This window comes from Pantherophis guttatus, chromosome 1 (genome assembly GCF_059756535.1).
Source record: "Pantherophis guttatus breed Tessera chromosome 1, ASM5975653v1, whole genome shotgun sequence".
NCBI classification, from domain to species: Eukaryota; Metazoa; Chordata; class Lepidosauria; order Squamata; family Colubridae; genus Pantherophis; species Pantherophis guttatus.
The window spans coordinates 283,936,367-283,961,876 of NC_142063.1; the positions used below are offsets into that span (position 1 = coordinate 283,936,367).

Consider the following 25,510-nt stretch of genomic DNA (forward strand, 5'->3'; position numbering starts at 1 on the left):
ATTTAGAAATATGTAGTGACTGAAAAGTTACAGCATAATTACGCCATCATGAAATAATTTCTCCACTGTACAAACTGAAGTATATAAGAAATATTTGGAGTAACTATGTTATCAGTATTTTATCATTTTCTGTTACCTTCTTTTTATAGCTATGAAACAAATGAATTCTTTAAGCACCAGCCAGACAGCAAAACGAAACACTGTTGCTGCTGTTTTGACAGAGTCACTCATATACATTGATGCTGATGAAGGCCTCCGTCTCAATTGTATTGAAAAGGACCGAGTAAAATAATAGCTTGCATATGATTTTTAAGAAAATGAAAATAGTGGGATTATAAGAGTTTCATCTTTATCCCAATTCTAAGTGACTTTCTTCTGAATTACATAAACTTTACTGGCTTCGAGTAACTTTATTCCCAGGCAGGAACTGTAATAATCTTATATATAACCTGTTGCTTCTCAAAGAAGTTAAAATATACTGTATGTCACTCTTAGCAAGAGGGGAAGTCCCCTATATCCCTCCCCTCAATCTGTTCTAAAGGTCAGCAAAGCTTGTTTTAACTAGTAGTCTTTTATCATTAAATCACACTTGTATGTTCAGTTCTCTTTAGAACAGAAAAAACCTTTAATGAGGAAAATAAATTACTATAATGGGAATGGCAAAACAAGAGATTCAAGGTAACTTTGCCTTGATTCTGTTTGGTGTAAGGGGAGACAGAGGAAATGGAGAAAATTAGGGCATTAAGACAACTTGGCAGTAACATGTTTTTAACAGAAGTCAAAGCCTGACATTCAAGGTTTCTTAAAAGACCTTAGTATAAGATGAATTAATATGTTTTATATTAAATAGATGTTTGTATCAGTAGGTTCATTTCTTTCTAAATTCTGTATTCATTGGGAAGAAAATTCAAATAAACATCAAGATTACATTTACTTCATAAATTTGTTTAATAAAAGACATGCTTTGGCAAATCATGGCAGAATTGAAACCCAAGTAAATACAAGCAGCAATCTGTGTGTCTTGCCTTTAGAAATCATGCCAATTTTGAATATTGCCTCATAACATATCAATCTGATTTCTGAATTTGAAGTGAGGGAGAAACTATAAGATTGTGCTGTATCTATGATAGATTGTGGGAAAGCAGGTAATGAAGTTTTGAAGATTTATCTCAGTAGAGGCATCTCAATCCAATTACTAAGAGATATGAGAAAAACCATTTCAAAGAGATGTTTTGCCTCAATAGCTTTCTCTAAGGATGAACACTTCCTCTTAAATTTTTCAAGATCTCGTATTTTCCCCAGACTAACATTAAAATTAACTTCCTGAAATCCAATTGTTCTTGTTTCCTTGATCTTATCAGCCACATGGGAGTGACGGTAAAGTACCAGCAGGTTCATCTTTTCATTTCCCCTTTGAAGTCAATGGAAATACTACACTTTCCTTCAAATGATAAAGGAATTCAGACATAATAGTATTTGTCTCATGTATATTTTATGTGCCTCTTGTTTCTCTTAGAAATTACTCCCAATAGTTTGATGCTTTTGGTCTGCCCCTCTTTCCCCACCCTAAAAAACCACTGAACTAAAACAGGGGATATCATATCCCAGTTCATCTCCAGCCAGGGAAACTCATGAAGTAATGTTGGACCAGTTGTTTCCCCCCCCCCCCCCCACACACACACACCAATCTTTCCCACATAGTTGTTGTGATAACATAAAAAGAGTCATCTCAAATTCCCAGAGGAAAAAAGGGATATAAATCATTATTCATCCTCAAAAAATTCTGATATTATTGCAATATGGACTGCGGCTGACCACCTGAGAAATACATTGTAAGGCTCCACCCTATAAAATACATAACTAGTAATAAAACCAATTGAACTTGATGGGATTTACATTCAGTAACAATAACAGGATTATGCTGCAAAATTACAGAATTCTATTAAATTAATAAGACTCTTTTGGGTGTTAATTAGTCAGGGCAAAGAAATGCATTATTAAACTAGTAAAACATCTTAAAATTCCAGAAAAATTGTTTTAATTTTCAACTGTCATTCTCAAACCACCAAGGAGCTTTCAAATAATATAGAATTTATAGTAGATTATGGAAGTAACTTGGAGGAAGTTAGGCAATCTTTACATCAGTTTAGCTGATGAAAATCAGGAAATCAGGGAGTGAATAAGCAACTTCACTTTGCCCCACTTTGGCTCTCCAGTGTAAGAAGAGGGGAGAGAAAAACTTTGCCAGGCTTTCAAGAATCTTATTTTGAAATTATTATAACCATAAATTATGGTTATTTATCTAAAATTATAGAGTTTCACTCATTCTCACAGGGTCTATTCACCACAGGGTCTACCTTGAAAGGTTGACAAGATGAATGAACATCAGATTATAAAAAGATTCCTTAAAAAGACAATATTCCTCTAAAACTGCTAAGATTATCCATTTCATCCGTCTTATTTTTATGATAAATCCATTTTAGTATTTATTTACGTAACTTTTTTTGTCTTCTTTTAATATTTTGTCAGCACTCGAGTAGAAAGGTGGAAGATCAACAAAAAGCATGCACTTTTATTTTTATTTTAATTATCGTATAGGGCTACAGGCTTGTCCAATCCAAAGAAACTCTGAATGATGTACAATTCCCACTGAGATAAAAGCAAAAGACAATATACAGTCATGCAAACAAATCAATAAATTTGCCTATATAAAACCTAGGCATTAAAATATCATCAAAAAAACATAACAAATAACTTCCAATCGCTTGAGGGGAAAAACAATTATTCAGACCTCAGGGTCTGTTTAAATAATTAGGTTTTAATTGATGTCCTAAATGCTAAAAAGACGGGACCATTGAACATTTGGGTAATGGTATTCCAGAGAAGAGGGGCAGTGATAAAAAGGCATTTTTCACTGCCCCTTCTTAATCAAGGGGACATGAAGAAAGCTCATTTCCTTGATCTATGGGCAGCTATTCAGGGAAAGTGGTCCCAAAGATATCCAGACCCTGAAACATGAAGGGCTTTAAAAGGGACAAGCAGCATATTGAACTACACCCAGAAGCCAATGCAGGTCCTGTTTTAACACACACACCCTTTCTGTTCTTGCAGAGAAAGCAAGATTGAAGATAAGGTAACTTTACAACTCTGTGTACTTTTCCATTTCCATTGCACATTTATTACCACTTAACAGTGAATGAGCAAACAGATTGGTTTTGTTCCTGCTTATCTGCAGAAGACAACGTGCGGGTTTGACCTTAACAAACATTCCTTGGGCGGTGAATTTATATCCTGTCACACCATCAGAGCAGGTGAGAGTGTCTTGCATATTTCATTAATATAGAGAAATACCCATTTGCAATGGAGAGTCATTTTGGTATAGTGGTTAAGGCACCAGGCTAGTACCAGGAGACCATGAATTCTAGTTCTGCATTAGGCATGAAGCCAGCTCAGTGATCTTGGGCCGCTCATTCTCTCATCTTAGGAAGAAGACAAGAGCCAACTAGTTTGAGCATTTGGCAAGAGAAAATCTTGCCAAATACTCAACTAGTCTAGGCAGTCATCAGATTCAAAAGCGGGCTGATTCAAAAGCGGACACATACACACACACACACATGCACTTGTGATGAATGTTTTAACTGCATGACTCAGCTGCCTGATGCAGTGCTTTCCAATATTATTCATTTTACAAGCAAGATTTAAATGAAAATTGAAATTCAAGAGCATAAAATGCTCTTGACAAATTCTATCTATTCCATGGACAGGACAAGGTAGATTTGAGCACTATGGCTTCTACCATCTACAAGCCTTTCCACTAACAGGCAATACCCACCTCCTTCACATCATCAGGAACCCATTTTACATTTAACTGAAAAATAGTGCCTGACATTTTCTTGAATAGAAAAAAAACCCTCACAAATAAAATATGAAACACATGAACCTGACAATGCTTACTTGATGTAGCTTAGTTGTAGATGCTTTTATTCTAATAGTTCATAATCAATTGATAATTCTGTGACATAAATGGTAAATGACACATGTAATTCAGCCAGTGACCAAGGAGTAAGTGAACTGCAGTCTAAATATAATTCCATTAAATTCCAGCACTTGAAGTGCTGATTTAACTTCTGCTTGCAATCAAAGCTGCAAACCTTTTTGAGCAAATTGCAGAACTCAGTACAAAACTTTTATGGACTTTGGCCTTTTTCATACTACTCTTTGAGACTAAACAAACTGCATCTCTCTGTTAATGAATTGCATTTCTGTTAAATGATAAACGAATTGAATTTCTGTTCTAATGGGTAGATGGAGCTGCTTTACTACAATGGTGAAGAGGTGAAGTTTTCAAAGGTTAATTGAACGCATCTGTGAAAAAAAGCAGAATTCAAGAGCAGATGTGTCAAAGAGTAGAATTTAAAACAGAATGTCTTTTTCACCTTCCCAATACTGGTAAATTAGCACATTTTGCTTGATATTTTTTAATCTGTCCCAAAAAGGCAGAGTCAATAAGTTGGACCACTGAAGTTGGATAGCACCAAATTGTAGGCCTGTTGAGGCAGCTTGAATTTGACTCAGCAAGATGCTTTGCATTGTGAAAAGATGCAATTTGTTTCAGAAGGTATTTCAGGTTGCCTCAAATCCTTCAAAGATAGTTGACTTGGGCTTAAATAGGAGCCAGAAACACTGGACAGTAGAAGGCAATCCAAACAGGCAAAATGAAACAATATAATCACTTTTGGTGACTTGTAGAGGGTGCCATATTGCTTCACAAAGCAGTTCTGTATGAGGTGTTGATCAATGTGAAGTCACAAAGAATTCATAATTATGGGAGGGAAGATCACCCAAGGAAAAAAGTATAATAAACAGAAACAACAAAAAAGGTTTATCTCAAACAGTGTTTAATCAAACCAGATTAAGTATTACAATCGTAATGTACATTTCTATAAAAAAAATAAAATATAGAATAGATGAGTTCTTCAGGTCAAATGGAGGTTGCAGGTAATTTTATTTTTGTAATGAGTGTCCAGGAACATTAGTAGATCCTATAAAAGGGAAATTAAAACCAGAATCTTTATCTCTCAAATGAAATATTGAATTGTTAATTGTAATCAAACTGCCTTAATACAGTAATGACAAAAACCAAATAAAAATGGCAGGCATTTAACTACAAATGCTTAAAGAACCACATTTATCATAAAACCATTTAATTTATAAAGCATATGTAAAGTATTATAGCAGGAGCATAGTTTAGCTATCATAAAATATCTGTTTCTATTTATCAGTCAGGTACAAAATAATTTGTGTATTTCTGTGAACCAGACTCTATGACAATCATATAGTTCTAAGATCTTACATGATGTAATTATTTCCGTTTATATGAATAATTGATTTATAGAACAATCATAACTGTTGAATGAAGGTAAATATATGTGTCACAGGATAATGTTGCAGGATCCAATCTAGTCGGTCACTGGGACCAGAGGTTTGTTTTTCCAAGCTTTCAGACTGGTGGTGCTGGTGCCCATCCTCAGGGAATTTCTCAATCTCCAGGAACAAACCTCTGGTCTTGTGACCAACTAGATTGGATCCTGCAACATTATCCTGTGGCACATATATTTACCTTCATTCAACAGTTATGATTGTTCTATAAATCAATTATTCATATAAACAACTCAGATTGGATCCTGCAACCATAGCTGTAAATCTTTACTATATGGCAGCTTTGATTTTTTTTTTAACTTGGATACATAACAATAAATATTACTTAGCATCTTGGCTGATAAAGCAAAGCCATGTCTGCCTAAATACAAGATAGGTTAGCTGCAGAAGCAGTAGATGATTCAAGTAGATGATTCAAGTTTGCATCTACAGAAGGAAGACAAACAAACATTGTTGGCAGAATGGGTATCCCCTATGTCCTCTCCTCCCAATCTGTTCCAAAAAGTTAGAACACCTTTCAAAGTAGATTTGGAGGAAGTGTAATGGTTGCCGAATGGGGATGAAAAGAGGAAAACAATATCTCACTTGACAAACAAGGGCCATACATATAATATGATGCTGCTGAAGCCCAGAGAAATATCCAGTATGTTTAAACAAAGACATAATCATTTGTCAATATCAGAGATTATTACCACTGTCCCAAAGATTAAATTTTATACAAAACGACGAGTTAATGTCGCTAGGATTATTTCTACTTCTTTATAGAATTCACTTACCTAAATGCTGCCTCTGTAAAAGGTTAACAAGAGTGATTGGGTGTTTGATCCCAGACGAGAGCAAAGATGCACTGGTGGACTGATAATGCTGAGTAGATTTCTGTCCAAAAGTACTTGGGATATGATTTCTACAGTTTTGTGATGATGCAAATGGCGATATGTATGAATTTCCACCGTTGAGCATTTTTAATGGAGATGATCTAGTAATAAAATTACCAAGAACACTGCATAACAGTGAAAGCAGAATATACATTTTGACTAAAATAGCGGTGGACTTGTTCCATTATTTCAAACTGAATAACTGAAAAATGTCATTATTCAGTGGGAACAGTCCTGTTAGAGGATATAGTGATTCTAAAACATTGTTTCTTCTAAGCAGCAGACTTACTGCTATAAATTCAAATAAGACAAAAGAAAGATGCTAATAGTTGAAGGAAAGATTCTATTTAATTCAGTAACTGTATTTAATTCAGTAATTATAAAAGAAAAATACAGGTAGAACTTGTTTTCATAAAACTCATTGCCTAAAATTTCACAGTATACTAGTTGTGTCAAAAAATCTTAATAAACCAAAGCCAATTAAACCATCTGCTCTGGGCAGCAGAAATAAGCATTAAACACAAAAATGAGAAAAAACACCCTTTTTTGAATCCCACTGCAAAATTTATTTTACCTTATAGATCCTGCTGGGTTTCTCTGAAATGATGTCATTCCAGATAATTGAGAACTTCTGCATGTAACACTACCTATAAATAATATTCCAGATTAAATTACGTTATACTTTATATAATCCATTATTTGAAAATACATTTCCAGAAATACATTGCACACTTCACAAATTATTTGGAATAAGGGCTTCAGATCTTATTTAGCACAGACCTTCCCATAATCATTAAAAGTTCCCATTCTTTTTTGGGCTTCTATGTTTTATGGGCTCCAATAAGGACTTTTCAATACCAAGATGCATGTATTCATTTAATAGATTTATACTGCCGGCCAACTCAAATAGTGTGATTTTAGGCAGCATACAATAGACAAACAAATAATAAATCAAAACTCCTTCTCATAACATTAAAACTTACCCAATATATAAAATATAAAATGGTGACCAAACACAATAATGAAAATACATTATTATACATATACATAATACGTAGTCCTGGGCTTATGACAGCAATTGGAATTGGAATGGCAATGTGACATGGCTATAAAGTGCAACATCAAAAATCATGTTGCTTAGCATCAGCAGTTCCGGTAGTCCCAAATGCCATTGTTTAAATGAGGACTACACAGATCATTAAGTAAGGACCTCACATGACCACAATTTCCAACTTCCTGCTAGCTTCGCTATTGACTTAGCTTGTGGGAACCAGGAAGAGAATATCAGAAACTGTAATATGCAAATTGCAAATGCAGAAAACAACTTATATCTGCTCTTTAACTTCTCTATCACAATTAAGGTTCTTTTTTAGTGCCAGATTCAATAACCTGGCCCTGGGACTCCTATATGGGAACTCCTAGGGCTATTAAGATTTAGGTTTATATAGTCAAATTATTTTACTGTAACTTGAATATTTGCTTCCCCCTTTAGACTGGGACACAAATTTTATCCAACAATTTGGATAAATAATAATAGTGTGCCATTATATCACTTATATCATTCTATTTAGTCACTGTTATATAACTTTTTATTCTATTTTCATTCTATTTACCATATTTGTACACTTGATCATAGCTGTACTTTTTCTTTTTTTTTAACCCCGATCATTAAACAAAATTAGAAATATCCATCCATCCTTCACCAAATTACATGGAGCAGACAGAATATGCAACATATAGAAAAAAACAATTGTTATGAAATGCTAAACCCAAACATAGCAACAAATAAACAATATTTACTCTTACCCATATGTCCATTCTGCGGTGGACTTATCAGTGATATTCTTGTTGGACCAGCTACTGTTTCAGTCTATGTATAATTCAGAAATATTTACAATATAATAAACTAAAAATATAGAGTAATAATAAGTAATTATTTCATTTTATTAAGTATTTCTTGCTTTCTTGCTACTGAACTTAGGACTTTTAAATTTGTCAGAAATGTACTGCTTTTTTAAGAATTATTACTAGGTTGTATTACTTAAAAGAAATTTTAGTACAGCCTATGATAAATCACAAGAACAGAGCTGGATTTTTAATGGGCTCAACAATAAATTATTTCCTCCCTCTGCTATAAATATCTTCTAACAAGAATCTGTAACAGTCAAAGTCTAAACATTTGGTATTCTGCTTATGTTTCCTAGTTGGTGGACTACAGGCAACAAAATATAGGCTTGCAAGGTACTTTCCCTATATTGCTAAAGCATAAAACTGTATGTGAAAACTTCAGTTGACTAAAGCCTTGATAGGTAGAATAATTAATATCACTGGACCCATCTGATGATGTCCTTGACATATGGAAGATTACAACTTAGAAAGTAAGAGGAGCAAGGGGGAGAAGCCAATGCATGTGTGCTTTTGTATACAAGTAGTCCTTGACCTACGACCACAATCAAGCCCAAATTTTTTGTTGCTAAGTGAGAGAGTTGTTAAGTGAGTTGTCTCATTTTACGACCTCTCTTGCCACAGCTGTTAAATGAATCTTAACGGTTGTTAAGTGAATCTGGCTTCCCCATTGACTTTGCTTGTCAGAAGGTCACAAAAAGGGATCACATGACTGTCATAAATATGACTCAGTTGCCAAGTGTCTGAATTTTGATCATGTGAACATGGTGATGCCGCAATGGTGGTGAGAGTGAAAAACGATCATAGGTCACTTTTTTCATTGCTTTTATAACTTTGAATGGTCACTAAATGAACTGTTGTAAGACGAGGACTACCTGTACAGACAATGAGGGGAAGACAGAAAAAATCATGATCGGTTGGAGTAGATGAGAGCCTAAAAAATTTAATAGCCTCATCTGAACTATTTTGGATGCAATAAACATGCCCATTATTCCAGAGAGATACCCAAGCAAAAGCTGGATTCTTTGCATCCAGTCTGCTAAATAAGGGTCAGTTAAATAAACGTTAATTACATTTTTTCTCCTTCTTATCTCAAGCCTCTGTTTCTTTTGCTTACCCTTACAATGTTTCTGTATTTTGCACAGTACCGTTTACCCCCAAACAAGGTAGCATGATATATATATATAGTATATTCATGTCAAAGTCTATCAGCTGAAACTTTTCCAGTTTGCAGACAAAAGCAGGAAACCATTACTTGCAAGTTTCTTTCCATGAAATCATTTCACGTAGCATAGGCAATTTTTAAAAACTAAATATAAGTGAACAGATCAGAATGAACCATACACTCATTTCAATTGCAGCACTCTGTTACCAAATACTAGTTTTCTAGGTAAATTCAGGCAATGGATTATAGAAAAAAAGAAAATGCAATAGCTGTCAATTTTATAGTCACATCTTATACTTCATATGTAATTTGAGCATCATTGCTTTTCAAACAATTAGTGATCACCTCGGCGTGTATGCCTTTAAGAAGTAAAAATAGGAAGTATCCTAAATAACAGATAACCTTTTCCACAAAGCTGATCTAGCATTTAACAGTAGAATGATAACTGGAACTATTTGTATCTTGGTATATAAAGAAGGAAGAAAAAACTTACTTTCCTTACTGAAGGTGGCACTTCTACCTCCTTTGATGAATTCCGACTGATAAAAGATGTTGAATATTTAAATAATTGAATAAAGTAAAAAAATATTAAGCTTGGGTCAAATATTTAAGGTTTTTTTTTTTAAGTTTATATGTTATAAACATTATATACACAAACACATACATACCAATTTTAAATTTCAAATAATGGAATAATTGAAGCATAATATAAGGCAATATGCTATTTTCCTTAATCACGATGGGTTTCAGCATTGTTAAACTCATTTAGGATGAACTAGGTAATTATTTATTTCTTTGTCACCAATAATATAGTTTTTCTTAAGGCAGCTTGAAGTATTAAAACATATAAAGGCAGACAATTTATAAAAATATAATTAAGTTTAAATGGTACTGCGTCCTTTAGATATATATGACACAATACCAAATACAACACCTGAAAAGTATATTCCACTGAGTTTAGGGGAATCTATTCTAATGTCCACATGTATGTTTTCAAGTAAAAGTTCATGGGAAGTAAATTATTCTAATGGATTATACTTATTTGAAAATACAAAATATCTTTGAAATTATTCAAAATTCAATGATGTTAATAATTAAAATACTCACTGTTGCAATTGTTGTATATGCTGAATTTGTTGTGATGCTCTCTTAAGATATGCTTCTAGTTTTGCAATCTGAATGGAATAATCTATTTCAGTAATTTAAATTCTGTATTATTTCTTGTCATTCATTTCTTGTCGTTTAATGGTCAACAGTTGTTTAATGGAAATATTCCAGACTAAGAGATCAATACTCAGTCAAAATATTTTAACTGCTAGATGCGGTACCAAAAAGCTTAGTACAGTACATTATTTGATCCAATACATTTTATTTATACATATCACATCAGGAATGTACTCTAGAAAGAGTGCAGAGAAGAGCAACAAAGATGATTAGGGGACTGGAGGCTAAAACATATGAAGAATGGTTGCAGGAATTGGGTATGTCTAGTTTAATGAAAAGAAGGACTAGGCGAGACATGATAGCAGTGTTCCAATATCTCAGGGGCTGCCACAGAGAAGAGGGAGTCAAGCTATTCTCCAAAGCACCTGAGGGTAGGACAAGAAGCAATAGGTGGAAACTAATCAAGGAGAGAAGCAATTTAGAATTAAGGAGAAATTTCCTGACAGTTAGAACAATTAATCAGTGGAACAACTTGCCTGCAGAAGTTGTGAATGTTCCAACACTGGAAATTTTTAAGATGTTGGATAACCATTTGTCTGAAGTGTGTAGGGATCCCTGCCTAGGCAGGGGGTTGGACTAGAAGACCTCCAAGGTCCCTTCCAACTCTGTTTTTCTATTCTATTCTAATGTGACGTTATCAAGATTCAGTATACTAAAGTATTCAATTCAACATGAATCCAAAGTACCTTTTCTCTGTAATGTGCTAATAGACGTCTTCTGTGTTTTTCCTGAAACTGGGCAATCTAACAATTAAGAAAGCACAGGAACAATTATTGGTATTGTTAAACAGTGTTATAATATTTATACGAAAGCAATACAAATCTAACAGAAATTAAATACCTAAGTCTATATTTAACTCCTAAGCACCATATTGATGTGGGGAGTGCAGCAAACATTAAAGATTCTTTTTTCTTCAAACTTTCAGAAATGTTTCATCCTAAACTGCATACCGTATGCAAACATAATACTGTACTTTACCAACATGAATGTAATGAACTGATCATCTGAAGATAAAATGGATACTCAAAAGTACACATTATGCTAAGATATTATGTTATTGCATAAACCATAATATTTCTAATTCATATATGCTAAGCCATAATATACTGAACAAGTTACATGTTAAACTAAAACATGTAAAAGAGCCTTGGTAGTACAGTGGTCTAAGGCACCCTGTTATTAAGCTGGTTATTAAGACCAGCTGCCTGCAATTACTGCAGGTTCGAATCTCGCCAAGGCTCAAGGTTGACTCAGCCTTCCATCCTTTCTAAGGTAAGTAAATTGAGGACCCAGTTGTGGGGGCAATAAGCTGACTTTGTATAAATATACAAAAGGATGAAGGCTATTGCTGAGCACATTGTAAGCTGCCCTGAGTCTCCGGAGAAGGGTGGCATATAAATCAAATAAAAAAAACAAAACTACATTGGCTTAGTATAAAATGTGAGTTTAACCAGAGTGCAAACATTCCTAAAAACATGAAATGCCATAAAAGTTTGGTGTGAGTTCTTTATTTCCCATGAAAAAAGAAAAAACCCTCAAGGCTCCTTAAGTAATTTCTGAAGGAATGTGGCTCTGCACTGTTTCTTCCCTCCACTCCCTTTGATGGGAACTTCTTAATCTGTAGACACATTTCAGCATGAATAATAAATAATGAATCCTGTTTTTTTTTATTACTACAATATAATCCCTATATGCCAAATGATGTTGATTTAGCAAGGGATTTATTATCTTATTTTTTAAAAAAACTATTTCTTCTTTTTAAGGCCACAGCGCTTAAATTTAAATTTCCCACAGCAAGCATGGGAAATAATGTTCAGCTAATTTTCCTTACCACTGGGCACAGCTAGACCATATTTCAGCTTGGATCACCTAATTCCCTGATTTTCTCAAAACCTTTACTTGTGGCATTATCCAATTTTTGCTGAAGGAATTTTGACTGCTAAGAGTGACTGCAGCCAGGAAATTCTTACTACGTATAATTTCATACTTTGTGAGATATTGTGTATTTAATAGTACAATTTTATAGTTTTATTTCATTTAAACATTACACAGGATGGATAAAACATGCCTAGATTTCCATTTATGTACTCTTTCAATACTACATGTCAAAATTATATTTTATCTTCTATTAGTGTTACATGAAAGGTAACACTAATCATAACTATTTGATTTTATTACAAACCAATACTAAATCCAATTTCTTGCTGGGAGTCAGTTTGGTGATGAAGATAGCAGATATAGCACCATGGTACTGAAACCATGAGAACTCATAGTGAACTCATAGAGAATCACAGAATATTTTAATTTTTTTAGGGAAACCTGTCACACATTTTTTTTAAAAAATTTTTTGATTTATATGCCGCCCTTCTCCGAAGACTCAGGGCGGCTTACAATGTGCTCAGCAATAGCCTTCATCCTTTTGTATATTTATACAAAGTCAGCTTATTGCCCCCACAAACTGGGTCCTCATTTCACCTACCTTAGAAAGGATGGAAGGCTGAGTCAACCTTGAGCCTTGGCGAGATTCGAACCCTGCAGTAATTGCAGGCAGCTGGTCTTAATAACCAGTTTAATAACAGGGTGCCTTAAACCCTGTACTACCAAGGCTCTTTATGAATTAAACTCTGTGAGTTCATTGTGGTATCCCAGCTTGGGAACCACAAGGTATTGTGGAAAAAGTTATTGAGAAATTAAGGACACCATGAACTAGTAAAGTTTGGGAATTTCTGTTCTAGCATATAGTATTCATAGTGAAAAATATTCAAAATAATTCACAAATCACTCACTTGTGTGATTTCTTTGGAATATTTTCTGCATAACCCATCTAATCCCATAAAGAGTGACTGGATATCTGAATTCACCTGTACCAAATAAATAAATACATACAACTTAAGTATTTAAATGTTAAAAAATAAGCAACTCTGCTCAGTAATACAAGTACTGATTTCTTTAGAGATATATTTATGAAGCTACTGAAAGGTTATTTATAGGTCTAGTATGCAGCATCACACGAAAAGAAAACATTCCAAGTGCTATCATAGCATCACACTATGTTAGGGTTAGGGTCAGGGTGCCAAAGGAGACTACCAAAAGTATCACTATAAACGAAACTATATTCCACCAGCGTATATTTACATACTTGGCTACAGCTCCATGATCATAAGAATACACTTATTTAAAATGCTGTACCACTGGCATCAATATTTAATCTGTTTTCCTTCTAGGAACTCAAAGTCATGTGCATAGCATTCCTTCTCCAAATCATGAAGATCAAAACTATAAATGTAATGAAATGTAAATGTTGTTATATTACATTACATTGTTATAATAGAAACCTGCAAGTCTGATGGTATTTTTCTTCCCTTCCCTCTTGTAGCCCAATTGGTCAGGGAGGAGTCAACCTGATTCTCTTCTTAATACTTCTTCCCAGAATTTAAGGAATGCTTCTGTCCTTTTTGTTTACATAAAGATTTCTGGATACTTGCTTCAAGGCTACCTCCCTGGCTGTCTACCCCATGTAAAGTAGTTTGGCCTGAGGGAGAGTGACAGGATCCAAATCATTCAATAAGCTTCTATAATTGAAAGTGGTCTTGAACTTGGGTTTCCCTATCCTAGTACAACACTTTAATCATTATTGCATATTACATTGTATGTATTTCTGTAATGTCTGTGAAAATATATATTTTACTTTATACATTATAATACTTAATGATTTTGCAATTACTGAATGAAATGTAGCTATTTGTAACTTTTTCTATACCTTTTTTGAAAGGACTATTGTACGACACGGAACTCTGCAAATCATACATTCATCTTTTTTACCTATAAAATCAACATAAATGCATGCTGTACTATATATTATTTTACTGACAAATAAATTGTAAGATCTAATAAATAGCATTTTATATTGTGTCATTCATAATTATGACAGCATATCCATTGTTTTTTTAAATATAATTGCAATACAGATGTTTACACAGGGCCTTAATACTTGTAGAAAAATTTATTAAACAAAGTATTTGGATTTGCCCAGAAATGGGACTCTCCCAGTAATGCAAGGACTATTTCAACTATCTTATTAGGTGTGTACCTCAAGGTTGAACTGTAGACTTCTTGGTGCTTTCTGATCTAGTTTTTTTGTTTGCAGATTTTTGATTACCCAACTAGGAAACATCAATGTGAATTGCATTGATGATGCTATCTAGTTGGGTAATGAAACATTACCCAACTAGATGAAACATCAGACAGCAATTAAGAACTCCATGTTTCAATTAGATAGCTTTTCTAAAATAATTTTCACCCATTGTTTCTACCCATCCAGTAAAAATAAAGATCTCATCTTTAAACCAGTGTCATCTGATGAGACCCAGGTACTCTGTCACAATAGATCCAGTACATTATGCAACAACTTAGCCTTGGCAATCTGAGTTGCTCTAGTCCTGCTGATCTTCAAGTCTGTGAAAACCTAGTTCATTCCCCAGGTATTGGGTTAGAAAACACATTTGTGAATATTTTATTAATATGTTGGATGATTTAAAAAGAAACATGACCAAATGTGAAGCTGTTGGCTTTTATTTATGGGACTTTATACTACTTCACTCACAATGAATTCTTAAGGTTATAGTTGAAAAATACCCAAGGTAAAAATCAGTAATATAAAAACAATGTAAGTCATTTCATTATATTATTATTACAGTAATAAGACAATGTTAGCCTCATTCACTGTTCATTCACAGCACTCTTATCACTTCTTAATGGTATAGCTTTGGACAGACCTTAAGAAAAACACTGGGTTAGCAAGATTCTGGAATATTGAAAGAGCAAAGGTCATTGTTGCCACCCAGGACAAATGGTTCTATAGAGGGAATACTCCATGAAATGCCCCTTTTTGTCACTTTTCTGTATGTGGGGAGCCTCAGCAGTCACCTTATCTGCACCAAATGGACCAATCTCCTTGGAATGGGCAGTCTTGAAAATATCTGGATCTCAACCCACTTTTATATTTATATATAAAAACATTTGAGTTTATTCTGTACATTATTATTCTTGGTGCCAACTATTAACAGGTAAGGTAGTAGTTGCAGCATTATCAGAGAATTTTAAATTAAAATGTGAACCTGGTATCTGGAGAAAACATTTTTTAAGAGAAAAAAGACAGGAAGTTCCCTTTCATTGCAGTAAACCTGGAGTAAAGATTTATTTCCCAAGGTAAATAGATGGCCACTTCTCACTAGCAGCATCACTTTTAGGGTGATGAAAAAGACAATATTCTAAACAATAAATACCAAAATAGGAAATCTGGAACCCCTTCCACTAGCAGATGAGCAAAAGCATGAAAGTGATGTGGAACTTGGCAGCAGTGTTTTTTCCAAGTCTCTATGTGCCTCAGAATTTCTGGTCTGCAGGGATTTTGCTTAGGCTGAAATTGGGTTTTTTAGTCCTTTTTTGCCTCATTGTATCAATATTCTTTATTCAAACATAAGAAGTCTATGATTTGGATGAGGGGATTCAACTTTCATTCCCAATCTTAAAATTTCATGACTATGTCCTTTGGTGACTTACACTATTGAGAAGATCTGAATAAGGGCAAGAGAACGTCCTAAGTGCTAACTAATCTTCTGTCTTTTATAAATCACTATTCTTGGTTTTGAACTATTGATTACTAGGAATCAATATCCTTGATAGAGCCTTGATAGTACAATGGTTTAGTGCACCCTGTCATTAACACAGCTGCCTGCAATTTCTGCTGGTTCGAATCTCACCAGGCTCAAGGTTGACTCAGCCTTCCATCCTTTCTAAGGTAGGTGAAATGAGGACCCAGTTTGTGGGGGCAATAAGCTGACTTTGTATAAAATATACAAAAGAATGAAGGCTATTGCTTAACGCATTGTAAGCCGCCCTGAGTCTCCGGAGAAGGGCGGCATATAAATCAAATTAAAAAAAAATAAATATCAACACTAGATGTAATCTAACTTTTCTTTTTCAAAATTAATATGCACCTAACCTTAGATATCCTAATATGTATGCGTTTAAAACATTTATGAAGCTGCCCATCTTATACCCATCTCTGATGGCTCCCCATCAAAATTTTTTAAAAAATATCATTAACAAAATAAAAAATCATATTAAAGCTATAAATATGTTTGAATAGTAATTTGAAGATCGCCACCCGTGTTATTGCCAGAAATGCCCTCAAGACAACTTAATGACTTGTGATAAGTCAGTGTAGCTTAATCAAGCAGTTTAATAAACCGCAGTTAACCAGGTTCAACCCAAGCAATCATACCATGGCTTAACGCCTTAACCCAATGTGTGAACCCAGCCAATGGGAAGAGCAGACTCCAGTCAATATCACTTGGCTATCAACAGGCTACCAGGTCCTGCCACCCCTGGGGCAGGTTACCTTTCTGGAGACACTGCCCACAGATAACATGGCCACAGTTGGTCAGGCTGAAATTTAGAGCGGCTCCTTGGGGCTTCTGGAAACATACATTGCAGTGTATCAGACAAGCCATTATCAGACCAAGATATATATATATATATATTATATATATTTCTCTTCTTCTCTTGCTACAATCAGGCACCTGGGGCCCAGGAATATACTTATGCTGCCGCCCCTTTGGACTCAAGTGGCCACCAGCCACTGATCCGCAGCGCAAAAGACAGCGCACTCGCCCTGCGAACCAAAGAAACAGTGAACTTGAGGGAGGCTGAGGCCGCGTTCGTCAGTGCCGCGCATGCGCTCTTCTCCTCCACCTAGCGGGGGGGGGGAAAACTGGGCGGGGAGAATGCCGATTCGAATTCACGTTCTGTTTAGCCTCTTCCCCCCACCCCTCCCGGTCTCTAGCGAGAAAAGTACGTACGGTACGTAAAAAGCGGAGCGTGCCAATCTCTTTTGCTGATCTTTTTAGTTCCGGGATGAGGATTTGACAACGTTGAACACAGTATAGAGTGGCAGCTGTCCGTAGAAACGAATGGAAAAGGTGTAAGGCTTTGGTTGTTTTAACGAAACGGCGATAAATGCGGCACAGACGAGCTCGGTGATTCCGCAGACTTTAATTTATTTACTTATTTAATTTAATTTATTTATTTATTTTCTAGGCAGTAGAAAGTCCGAAGGACGTGGCTGGCCGATGTTTTCTGGTGAGATATTTTTTTCCAGCTTCCCATTTGAATCATGAATCCCGGTGGCCTTCCATCCACGTATTAACCAGGACGGACCCTGCTTAATTCTTCAATGGCAATTAATAGGAGGTTCATATCGGCAAAGAACACTCTGTTGGGCCCCTTTGTCTTGCGTTAGCAAACTACTGAAAACTCCAAGCATCGACATGTTCATATGAACATCCTTATGTTCATAAGGAGCCTGGTGGTGCAATGGACTAAACTACTGTTAAAGTAGTATTTAGCTGCCAGCTGCCTGCAATTACTGCAAATTCAAATCTCACCAGGCTCAAGGTTGACTCAGCCTTCCATCCTTCCGCGGTAGGTAAAAATGAGGACCCGGTTTGTGGGGGCAATAAGCTGACTTTGTATAAAATAGAACACCACTGGGGGGGGGGGCAAAAGCCCTACTAAGCAGGTATATACAAAAGTATGAAGGCTATTGCTTAAAAGCATTGTAAGCCACCCTGAGTCTCCGGAGAAGGGCGGCATATAAATCAAACTAATAAATAAATAAATAATGAAACCAGAACTCAAAAAGGAGCAAGTCCTGAATATGTGAATGATGAATAAGGTGTGGGAGAGAGGACCAGAAAGCGATGTGTCAAAGGCAAAAACTAAATACGAGCTTTCTCTATTGGTTTTCACAGGCGTCCCCAAATCGGGGGGGGGGGGAAGCAACCTGACATACATTTGCACGAATGAGTGTGCAAATCTAATGCGCACGAACGGCGGAACACGCCACGGCGACAGCCACTAAGGTCCAGTTGAATTCGGATGTCTACGCCAACCAAGCGAGCAAATGAGCCAATCAGCTTCGGAGTTTACAGATCGGGATCTGGCGGGCACCGGACAAAGCTGCCACTATGGGCTGCACGGGATCAAAGCCCTTTTCTTTGACTTGGACAACACCTTGATCGACACCGCCTCTGCAAGCAGGAGAGCCATTGCAGAGGTACTTGCCATTCGCTTGTCTTCCTTCCTCACTTAAACAAGAAAGGGAAGCACATAAGTAGAGGTTGGAAGAGGCTGATTAGCAGACGGGTTCACCCTGCGTTGATTTTAGCTCTTGAAAGCCTTTTGAATTTAAATCGGGGCTCCCCATCTCATTCTGGTGCATCAGTAGAACAAAAGGGTAATAATAGTCATATATTGCAGGAAGTGTTCCACATGCTTTGCTATCTTTCGGAAAGGGGATCTGCTGTAGTTCAAACTGCTGTTGATCAGGGTCTTTTCATAGTCAAGTTAATTTCCCATGCAGGAAAAATTGAACATTTTCAATAGCACCAGCTAGAGAAAGCCACTTGACATGTGTGAGCTTAGCCATTAAAAAAAACAAAAACTTCTCTGTGCTCAGGTGTCTACAGTGGGAGGGGAAGCTCTTTACAATATATAACGCCTCCAAGTTAATACTGTACCTGACTGGGAGACTTAGATCAACTTAAACCTGCTGCTTCATGGAACCCACACACATACAGTTGGTAACATTTCTAAAACATGTTTTCCACATTTCCACAATATGTGTATGGGAGGGGTGTTATGTAACTTTAGCATTCTCCTGGAGGAAGAATCTTAAAGGACCTTAAAGCAGAGCTCTCTGCCTCTGCGTCTGTCTCTGTCTCTGTCTCTCTCTCTCTCTCTCTCTCTCTCTCTCTCTTCCCTTCCTCCTCCCTCCCTCCCATTCCACATGCCATTTTCTACACGTGGGGTATGTTTATGTGAAAATTATGGGAGAAAATACAATTGTTTATTAGCTTTACTGACATTTTTCCAAAACATGTTTGTACAGGTTTTCTTCTGGATAGAAATATTGTATATTGTTTAAAATGTTATACATTCATACAAATATACAAAACCACAACATTTTATTTTCCCCTATTTTTTCTGCAATTCATTGCTAAACAATCTCTCAAAGAGAAAATGGTGAATACTGACATTTGACTCTACAGCAATGCCTCCCAACCTTAGCAACGTCTAGCTGGGAATTCTATAAACTGAACTCCACATGCATAAGAAACAGTCACGCCTCGGGAATACTGCTCTAACTTTATTAAATTACAATTTCCAAACTTCCTAGCCAGCATGCATGTATGTTGGCTAGGAATTCTGGAAGCTAGATTCCAGCATTTCTGGAAGGCATCAAATTGGAGAAGTAACTATCAGCCAATCTAACATTGTTCTGATTTCTCCGTTTTCATAGGTAATCAGAATTTTACAATATGAGTATCACTACACTGAAAGAGAAGCTGATATGGTGTGTGATAAGTTCCAAGCCAGGCTGTCCAAAGAATGCTTTGATCCATCTGAAATATCTATTACTAATCTAAGGATCCAACATTGGGAAGGAGCTATACAAGAAGTAAAGGGAGGAACAGCCAATCAGAAGTTGGCTGGAGAATGTTATTTTCTTTGGAAAACCACCCGCCTAAAGCACTTGACTTTGACAGAGGAAACACGCAAGATCCTCAGGGACCTCAAAAAAGTTGTCCCTTTGCTTTTGCTAACAAATGGAGACACTGAGACACAAAGAGAAAAGATCGAAGCTTGTGCCTGTCAGGAATTCTTTGATGCAATTGTTGTAGGAGGAGAGCAGAAAGAAGAGAAGCCATCGCCATCCATTTTCCTTCACTGTTGTGAACTTCTAGGAGTCCAGCCGGAGGACTGTGTGATGATTGGAGACTCTTTAGACACAGACATCCAAGGAGGATTGAATGCAGGTTTAAAGGCAACCATTTGGATAAATAAAACTGGAATAGTTCCCACAGAAACATCTCCTGTTCCTCATTATACTATTTCTTCTCTTCTTGACCTTCCTGGACTTTTAGTAAAACAACATTTTGAAATAAGTCAGATGGCAGATAATGTATGTGACAGTCTCACCAAGTAATTTAAGAGTTTAGCCTCTTCGGTTTACAGTTAAAGGGCATTTCTATCTATGAGGTTTACATGGATTTACTTAAAGTGCTCTGTTCTATCTTTTTTTAAAAAAATACATCCTGTGCCATGTTGAACATATTTGAGTCTTTTACATGCTGTTCATGTTATGTCAAAGTGTGGACTATACAGAGGACTGTAAAGAAGTGGCCATTTTTTGCTGCTCCAAATCTTGCAAACTCACTAAATTTTCACAAGAATCCAGCAGTATCATTTTATTTGTTATGGGAGGGAATCAGGATATTTAAGACAGGAAATTAGTAACTGAAACAGTTGTAGTTTCTGTCTTAAAATAACACCCCACTCAACCAGCTTCTGTAATGATATCAGAAATAAATATATTTCTTGGTTACTGCTATTCAAAGAAAGCAAATGAGCGGACAATTCATCATTGCATTCCCCCCCCCCTCCATGGTAAGCCACATTAAAGTATAGTTAGGCTGTGAGTCTCAATACTGTTGGACAGTGTTTCTCAACCTTGGCAATTTTCATATCAATGGACTTCAACTCCCAGAATTCCTCAGCTAGCAAGGTGATCCAGGGTGATATCTGAAAGTTGCCAAGGATGAGAAACACTGCTGTAGGATGAAACCAGTCATGTAGTGCCTCCTGGTGGTCAGTATAACATGTTGCAAATGTGAAAAATAGAGGCTATATTGTAAAGTATATTCAGTTCAAAAAAAATCAGTATAACTGTCTCAAAGTTCAGGGTGTATATTTTTTTCTGCAAGTATACGACATTATCTTTACTGTAATTTTAGACATAGTTTTTAGGTTCTTTGGAATCAATGCAGAATTAAACTCTACACTGCAAATGTGTCTTTTTCAGTTTTGTTCTTGCAATGTAATTGCATGGGTTAGTATTTGCAGATGAGAATCAACTGAGAGGATGGGAAAACACTTAAATCTCATTCTTAATCAATGTTTTCTCCTTTGTTAAAGTCTTACAGTTATTTTATCTTACCTGACAAATACAGTTAAGATAATACACATACTCCCCTCAAAAGACAAAAAATATCAATGCTGTTTAGATTGATAAACTTCAATGAAGGCTACAGATTATTTGTATCTTTTGAGCGGGAGAAATTTAGACACAAAACAAGTATAAAGTATGCTGTTGAAAAATCAAATTTATTGTTTTAAAAAAATCTGAACATGTAGGATTGATATCTTAGCATCTAAATTCTTGTAATTCTAAAATCTTTTTTTTTAAAATAATCTTTATTTACATTTAAATTAAAAAGAAAAAACAACACAACATAAAGTGACACACAAAAAACAATACAACAATAAACATACGTACTTCCATATAGTACCTTAATGAACAAATATTCGGCACTATAACTCTAAATTATATTCCGGAGAAGACAGAACAGCTTATATACCTTAATACATCAATTAGGTCTATCCGACCACACTTATCCTATATAATATAAATTACTCATTAAATACCATTCCTCATCTAATGTGGGTTATAATTTCCTCTTTTCTAACCATTTATAGAATTTGTCCCAAGCTAAACCTACTTGTGTTTGCTCTCCATCCTGTAATTTTTTAGTTAGCATATCTGCTTCCGCACATTCTAAAAATTTTTTTATAATAGCCTCCTCTGTTGGGATATTTTGATTTTTCCAGAGTTGAGCATACGTCAGTCTCGCCGCTGTAATGATATGTAGTGCCAAATACCATAAGTCCCTTTTTATATTTTCCAGCTTAGAACCGAGCAGGCATGTCTCTGGTCGCCAATCGATTTTTAACATTAAGATCTCATTGAGCCATTTTTTTATTTTCCCCCAAAATATCACTGCTTTCAGACACGTCCACCATTGGTGGTAATAGGTGCCATGTTCCCATCCGCATTTCCAACAATCCGCCGACTGCCCAGAGAACATTTTAGCTAGTCTATCGGGAGGCAGGTGCCACCTATATATCATTTTATAGATATTTTCTTTATAGGCCGTGGATATTACTAATTTCATATTATCCCACCAAATATCTTGCCATTTATCTAAGTGTATTGGATACCCAAAATTTTTCTCCCAAGCGATCATGGAATCTTTGACTATTTCCTCACCTATCTCTATTTTCATGAGCAGTTTATAGGTTTTTGAAATCATGTCTTTTTCTTGGCCCATCAAGATTTTATCTAGCTCTTGTAGTTCGCCATCAATACCTCTTCCATCTCTATCCTTTTGGTATTTAGACTGAATCTGCAGGTAACTCCACCAATCCATTTGCACTCCTTGAGAGGTTAATTCCTGTTTAGACTTTAATCTCCCTTGTACGTTCAGCAAGTCTTTATATTAATTTTTTAGCCACGTTGTAAAGATTGGGATATGTCACTGCTTCTAAAGGTGCTAACCAACAAGGTGTTTTAATGTAATATTTTTTACTGACTTTTTCCCAATTTCGGATTAAAATCTTTGTTATATAATGTCGGGTAAATCATTTACTCTGTGGGGTATTCTCATGCCAGAGTGCCTTATGCCAACCCTGTTGTATGTCAAAACCTTCTATTTTAAGGAGACGATTATTAGATAAAGTAATCCATTCTTTTACCCAAGTTAATAAAGCAGCTGAGTAATAATTCTCCCAACATGGTAGTCCTAAGACTCCTCTTTCTCTTACTTCTTGCATCATCTTTCTTTTAATCCGCGGTTTCTTCTCCTGCCTGACAAATTTCGATATTATTTGATTCAACTCCATAAAAAAATTTTTAGATAAACTCACTGGAGCAGTCTGAAATAAAAAGTTAAACTTCGGTAAAACATAGGATTTCACTGTTGTTACTCGTCCTAGTAGTGAGAGTTGTATTTTGCCCCATCAATCTAGATCTTTTTTGATTTGAATTAGTAATTTATTGTAATTGTCCTCCTGTATATTAGAACATCTGCCAGTTAGCCAAATTCCCAAGTATTTAACTTTATTAACTACTTTTAGTCCAGTTACCTCCTGTAGACCTCTCTTAGATTCTTCTAGGATATTCTTAGTTAATATATTTGTTTTATTTTTATTAATTAATAACCCTGCTATCGCCCCAAATTCTTCAATTGTCTCTAATAAGTATAAACAAGATTCTGTGGGCTCTTCCAGGATAAAAACCATATCATCAGCAAAGGCCTGGGTTTTGTATACCTATTGTCCAATTCTAAGGCCTTTATTTTTTCTTCATTCCTTATTTTACATAATAGAGTTTCTAATGATAAGATGAAGAGTAAGGGAGATAGGGGACATCCCTGTCTTGTGCCTTTGCCAATAGGAAATTCTTCCGTCAAGTCCCCATTTATCAATAATCTGGCCATTTGTTTAGAATAGATGGCTTTAATCGCATTTATAAACCTCTGCCCAAAGCCCATATATTCTAGTTGTAATATTATAAAGTCCCAATTAACTCTATCAAATGCCTTCATGGCATCTATAAAGACTAATGCGACCTGTTTGCCTGGGTGTTCTTCATAGTATTCCAATATATTTAGCATAAATCTCATATCCCGTAATTGTTGTGATGGTAGGAATCCGTTTTGGTCCATATGTATGAATTCATTCAGAAACCATTTTAATCTGTTTGCTAAGATTGTGGTAAAAATTTTGTAGTCTGAATTCAGAAGGGAAATTGGTCTATTTATTTATTTATTAATCAAATTAATCATAATTTTTAATATCTGATATCTGATGAGGGGGGATCTTCCTTAGGAATCAAACTAATATTTGCCTCTCTCCATGAATGGGGAATTTCCGCTTTTCCCACTACTTCATTAAATAGATCCTTCACATGCTCTCCCATAACCTCAAACATTGTTTTGTATAGTTCCGCTGGAAGTCCATCTGTGCCAGGCGTTTTTAGATTCCCCTGTTTCTTTACTGCTTTTTCAATCTCCATTAAGGTAATTTCCTCCTCTAGTATCTCTTTCGTTAAATTAGATATCTTCGGTAAGTCCGAATTCTCTATATAATTTTTTATTGCACCTAATGAAATCTCCTCCCTTTTGTAAAGTTCTTTGTAGAAGTCCACTGCAATTTTTTTCTTTTCCTTTTTAATCTTTTAATAAATTCCCTTCCTTGTCTTCTAATTGGTCGATTCGTCTAATCTGTTTTTCTTTTTTTAATCTGAATGTAAGCCATCTTCCTAATTTATTAGCTGATTCAAAGTGTTTTTGTTTTGCTATCTTTATCTTATCTTTCAATTTATCCAGTTCCAGGAGATTAAGCTGATGTCTTAGTAGTATTATCTGTTCTTTTGCCCCTGCAGAAAGTGGGTTATCTTGTAATTGTTCCTCGGCTTTTATTAATTTACTTATTAGCTCACCTCTTTCTTGTTCTTCTTTTTTATGTTTATTGGCCATATATTTAATGCTAAACCCTCTTATAAAAGCTTTAGTGGTGTCCCAGATTATTTGAAGTGGCATTCCCGGTGTTTTATTCTCTTGAAAGAAAAGGGGTATTTCTATCTTAAGCTTCTGTATAAATTCAGTCTCTTTTAAATCTCTGATCTCATCATCCACCTCCTTCTATTTTTCTCCTCTTTCTTTAGTATAACTAGTACTGGATTATGATCTGCCCAGTCATTCGGCATAATTCTAGTCTCTGCTACTAAAGAATTAAGTTCTTGTGTCAACCAAATCATGTCCCGCCTGGACCACGATTTGTGTCTAGATGAATAATAAGTAAATTGTTCTTTGTTCGGATTGTGCTCACGCCATGAGAGCGTCAACTGAGAGGATGGGAAAACACTTAAATCTCATTCTTAGTCAATGTTTTCTCCCTTGTTAAAGTCTTACAGTTATTTTATCTTACCTGACAAATA

General features: G+C 35.5%; 2 protein-coding genes across 9 annotated transcripts; one reads left to right on the forward strand and one right to left on the reverse strand.

Annotated features, from left to right (window-relative positions):
* Positions 1-4,988: 4,988 nt before the first annotated feature.
* On the reverse strand, positions 4,989-17,304 carry RNF212 (ring finger protein 212). Of its 4 annotated transcripts, none has more exons than XM_087883041.1 (10): positions 17,193-17,304; positions 14,369-14,430; positions 13,395-13,469; positions 11,295-11,351; positions 10,492-10,559; positions 9,878-9,923; positions 8,121-8,184; positions 6,889-6,961; positions 6,216-6,415; positions 4,989-5,042 (listed from the first exon to the last, which is right to left on the reverse strand). In XM_087883041.1, the coding sequence occupies exons 2-10, from the start codon at positions 14,411-14,413 to the stop codon at positions 5,005-5,007; spliced, it is 666 nt and encodes a 221-aa protein (XP_087739167.1). In that variant the 5' UTR covers positions 14,414-14,430; positions 17,193-17,304; the 3' UTR covers positions 4,989-5,004. The 4 variants fall into 4 exon arrangements, with proteins under 4 accessions (XP_087739167.1, XP_034284040.1, XP_034284042.1 ...); XM_034428149.3 differs by lacking the exon at positions 17,193-17,304 and adding an exon at positions 17,012-17,138; XM_034428151.2 differs by lacking the exon at positions 17,193-17,304 and adding an exon at positions 14,699-14,728.
* A 65-nt stretch (positions 17,305-17,369) lies between these two features.
* On the forward strand, positions 17,370-21,521 carry NANP (N-acetylneuraminic acid phosphatase). 5 transcript variants are annotated; one of them, XM_060692424.2, is made up of 4 exons: positions 17,370-17,472; positions 17,710-18,093; positions 18,423-18,727; positions 19,973-21,521. In XM_060692424.2, the coding sequence occupies exons 3-4, from the start codon at positions 18,575-18,577 to the stop codon at positions 20,657-20,659; spliced, it is 840 nt and encodes a 279-aa protein (XP_060548407.2). In that variant the 5' UTR covers positions 17,370-17,472; positions 17,710-18,093; positions 18,423-18,574; the 3' UTR covers positions 20,660-21,521. The 5 variants fall into 5 exon arrangements, with proteins under 5 accessions (XP_060548407.2, XP_060548409.2, XP_034284038.2 ...); XM_060692426.2 differs by having other exon boundaries at positions 17,710-17,751; XM_034428147.3 differs by having other exon boundaries at positions 17,384-17,591; positions 17,710-17,751.
* The last annotated feature ends 3,989 nt before the right edge of the window (positions 21,522-25,510 follow it).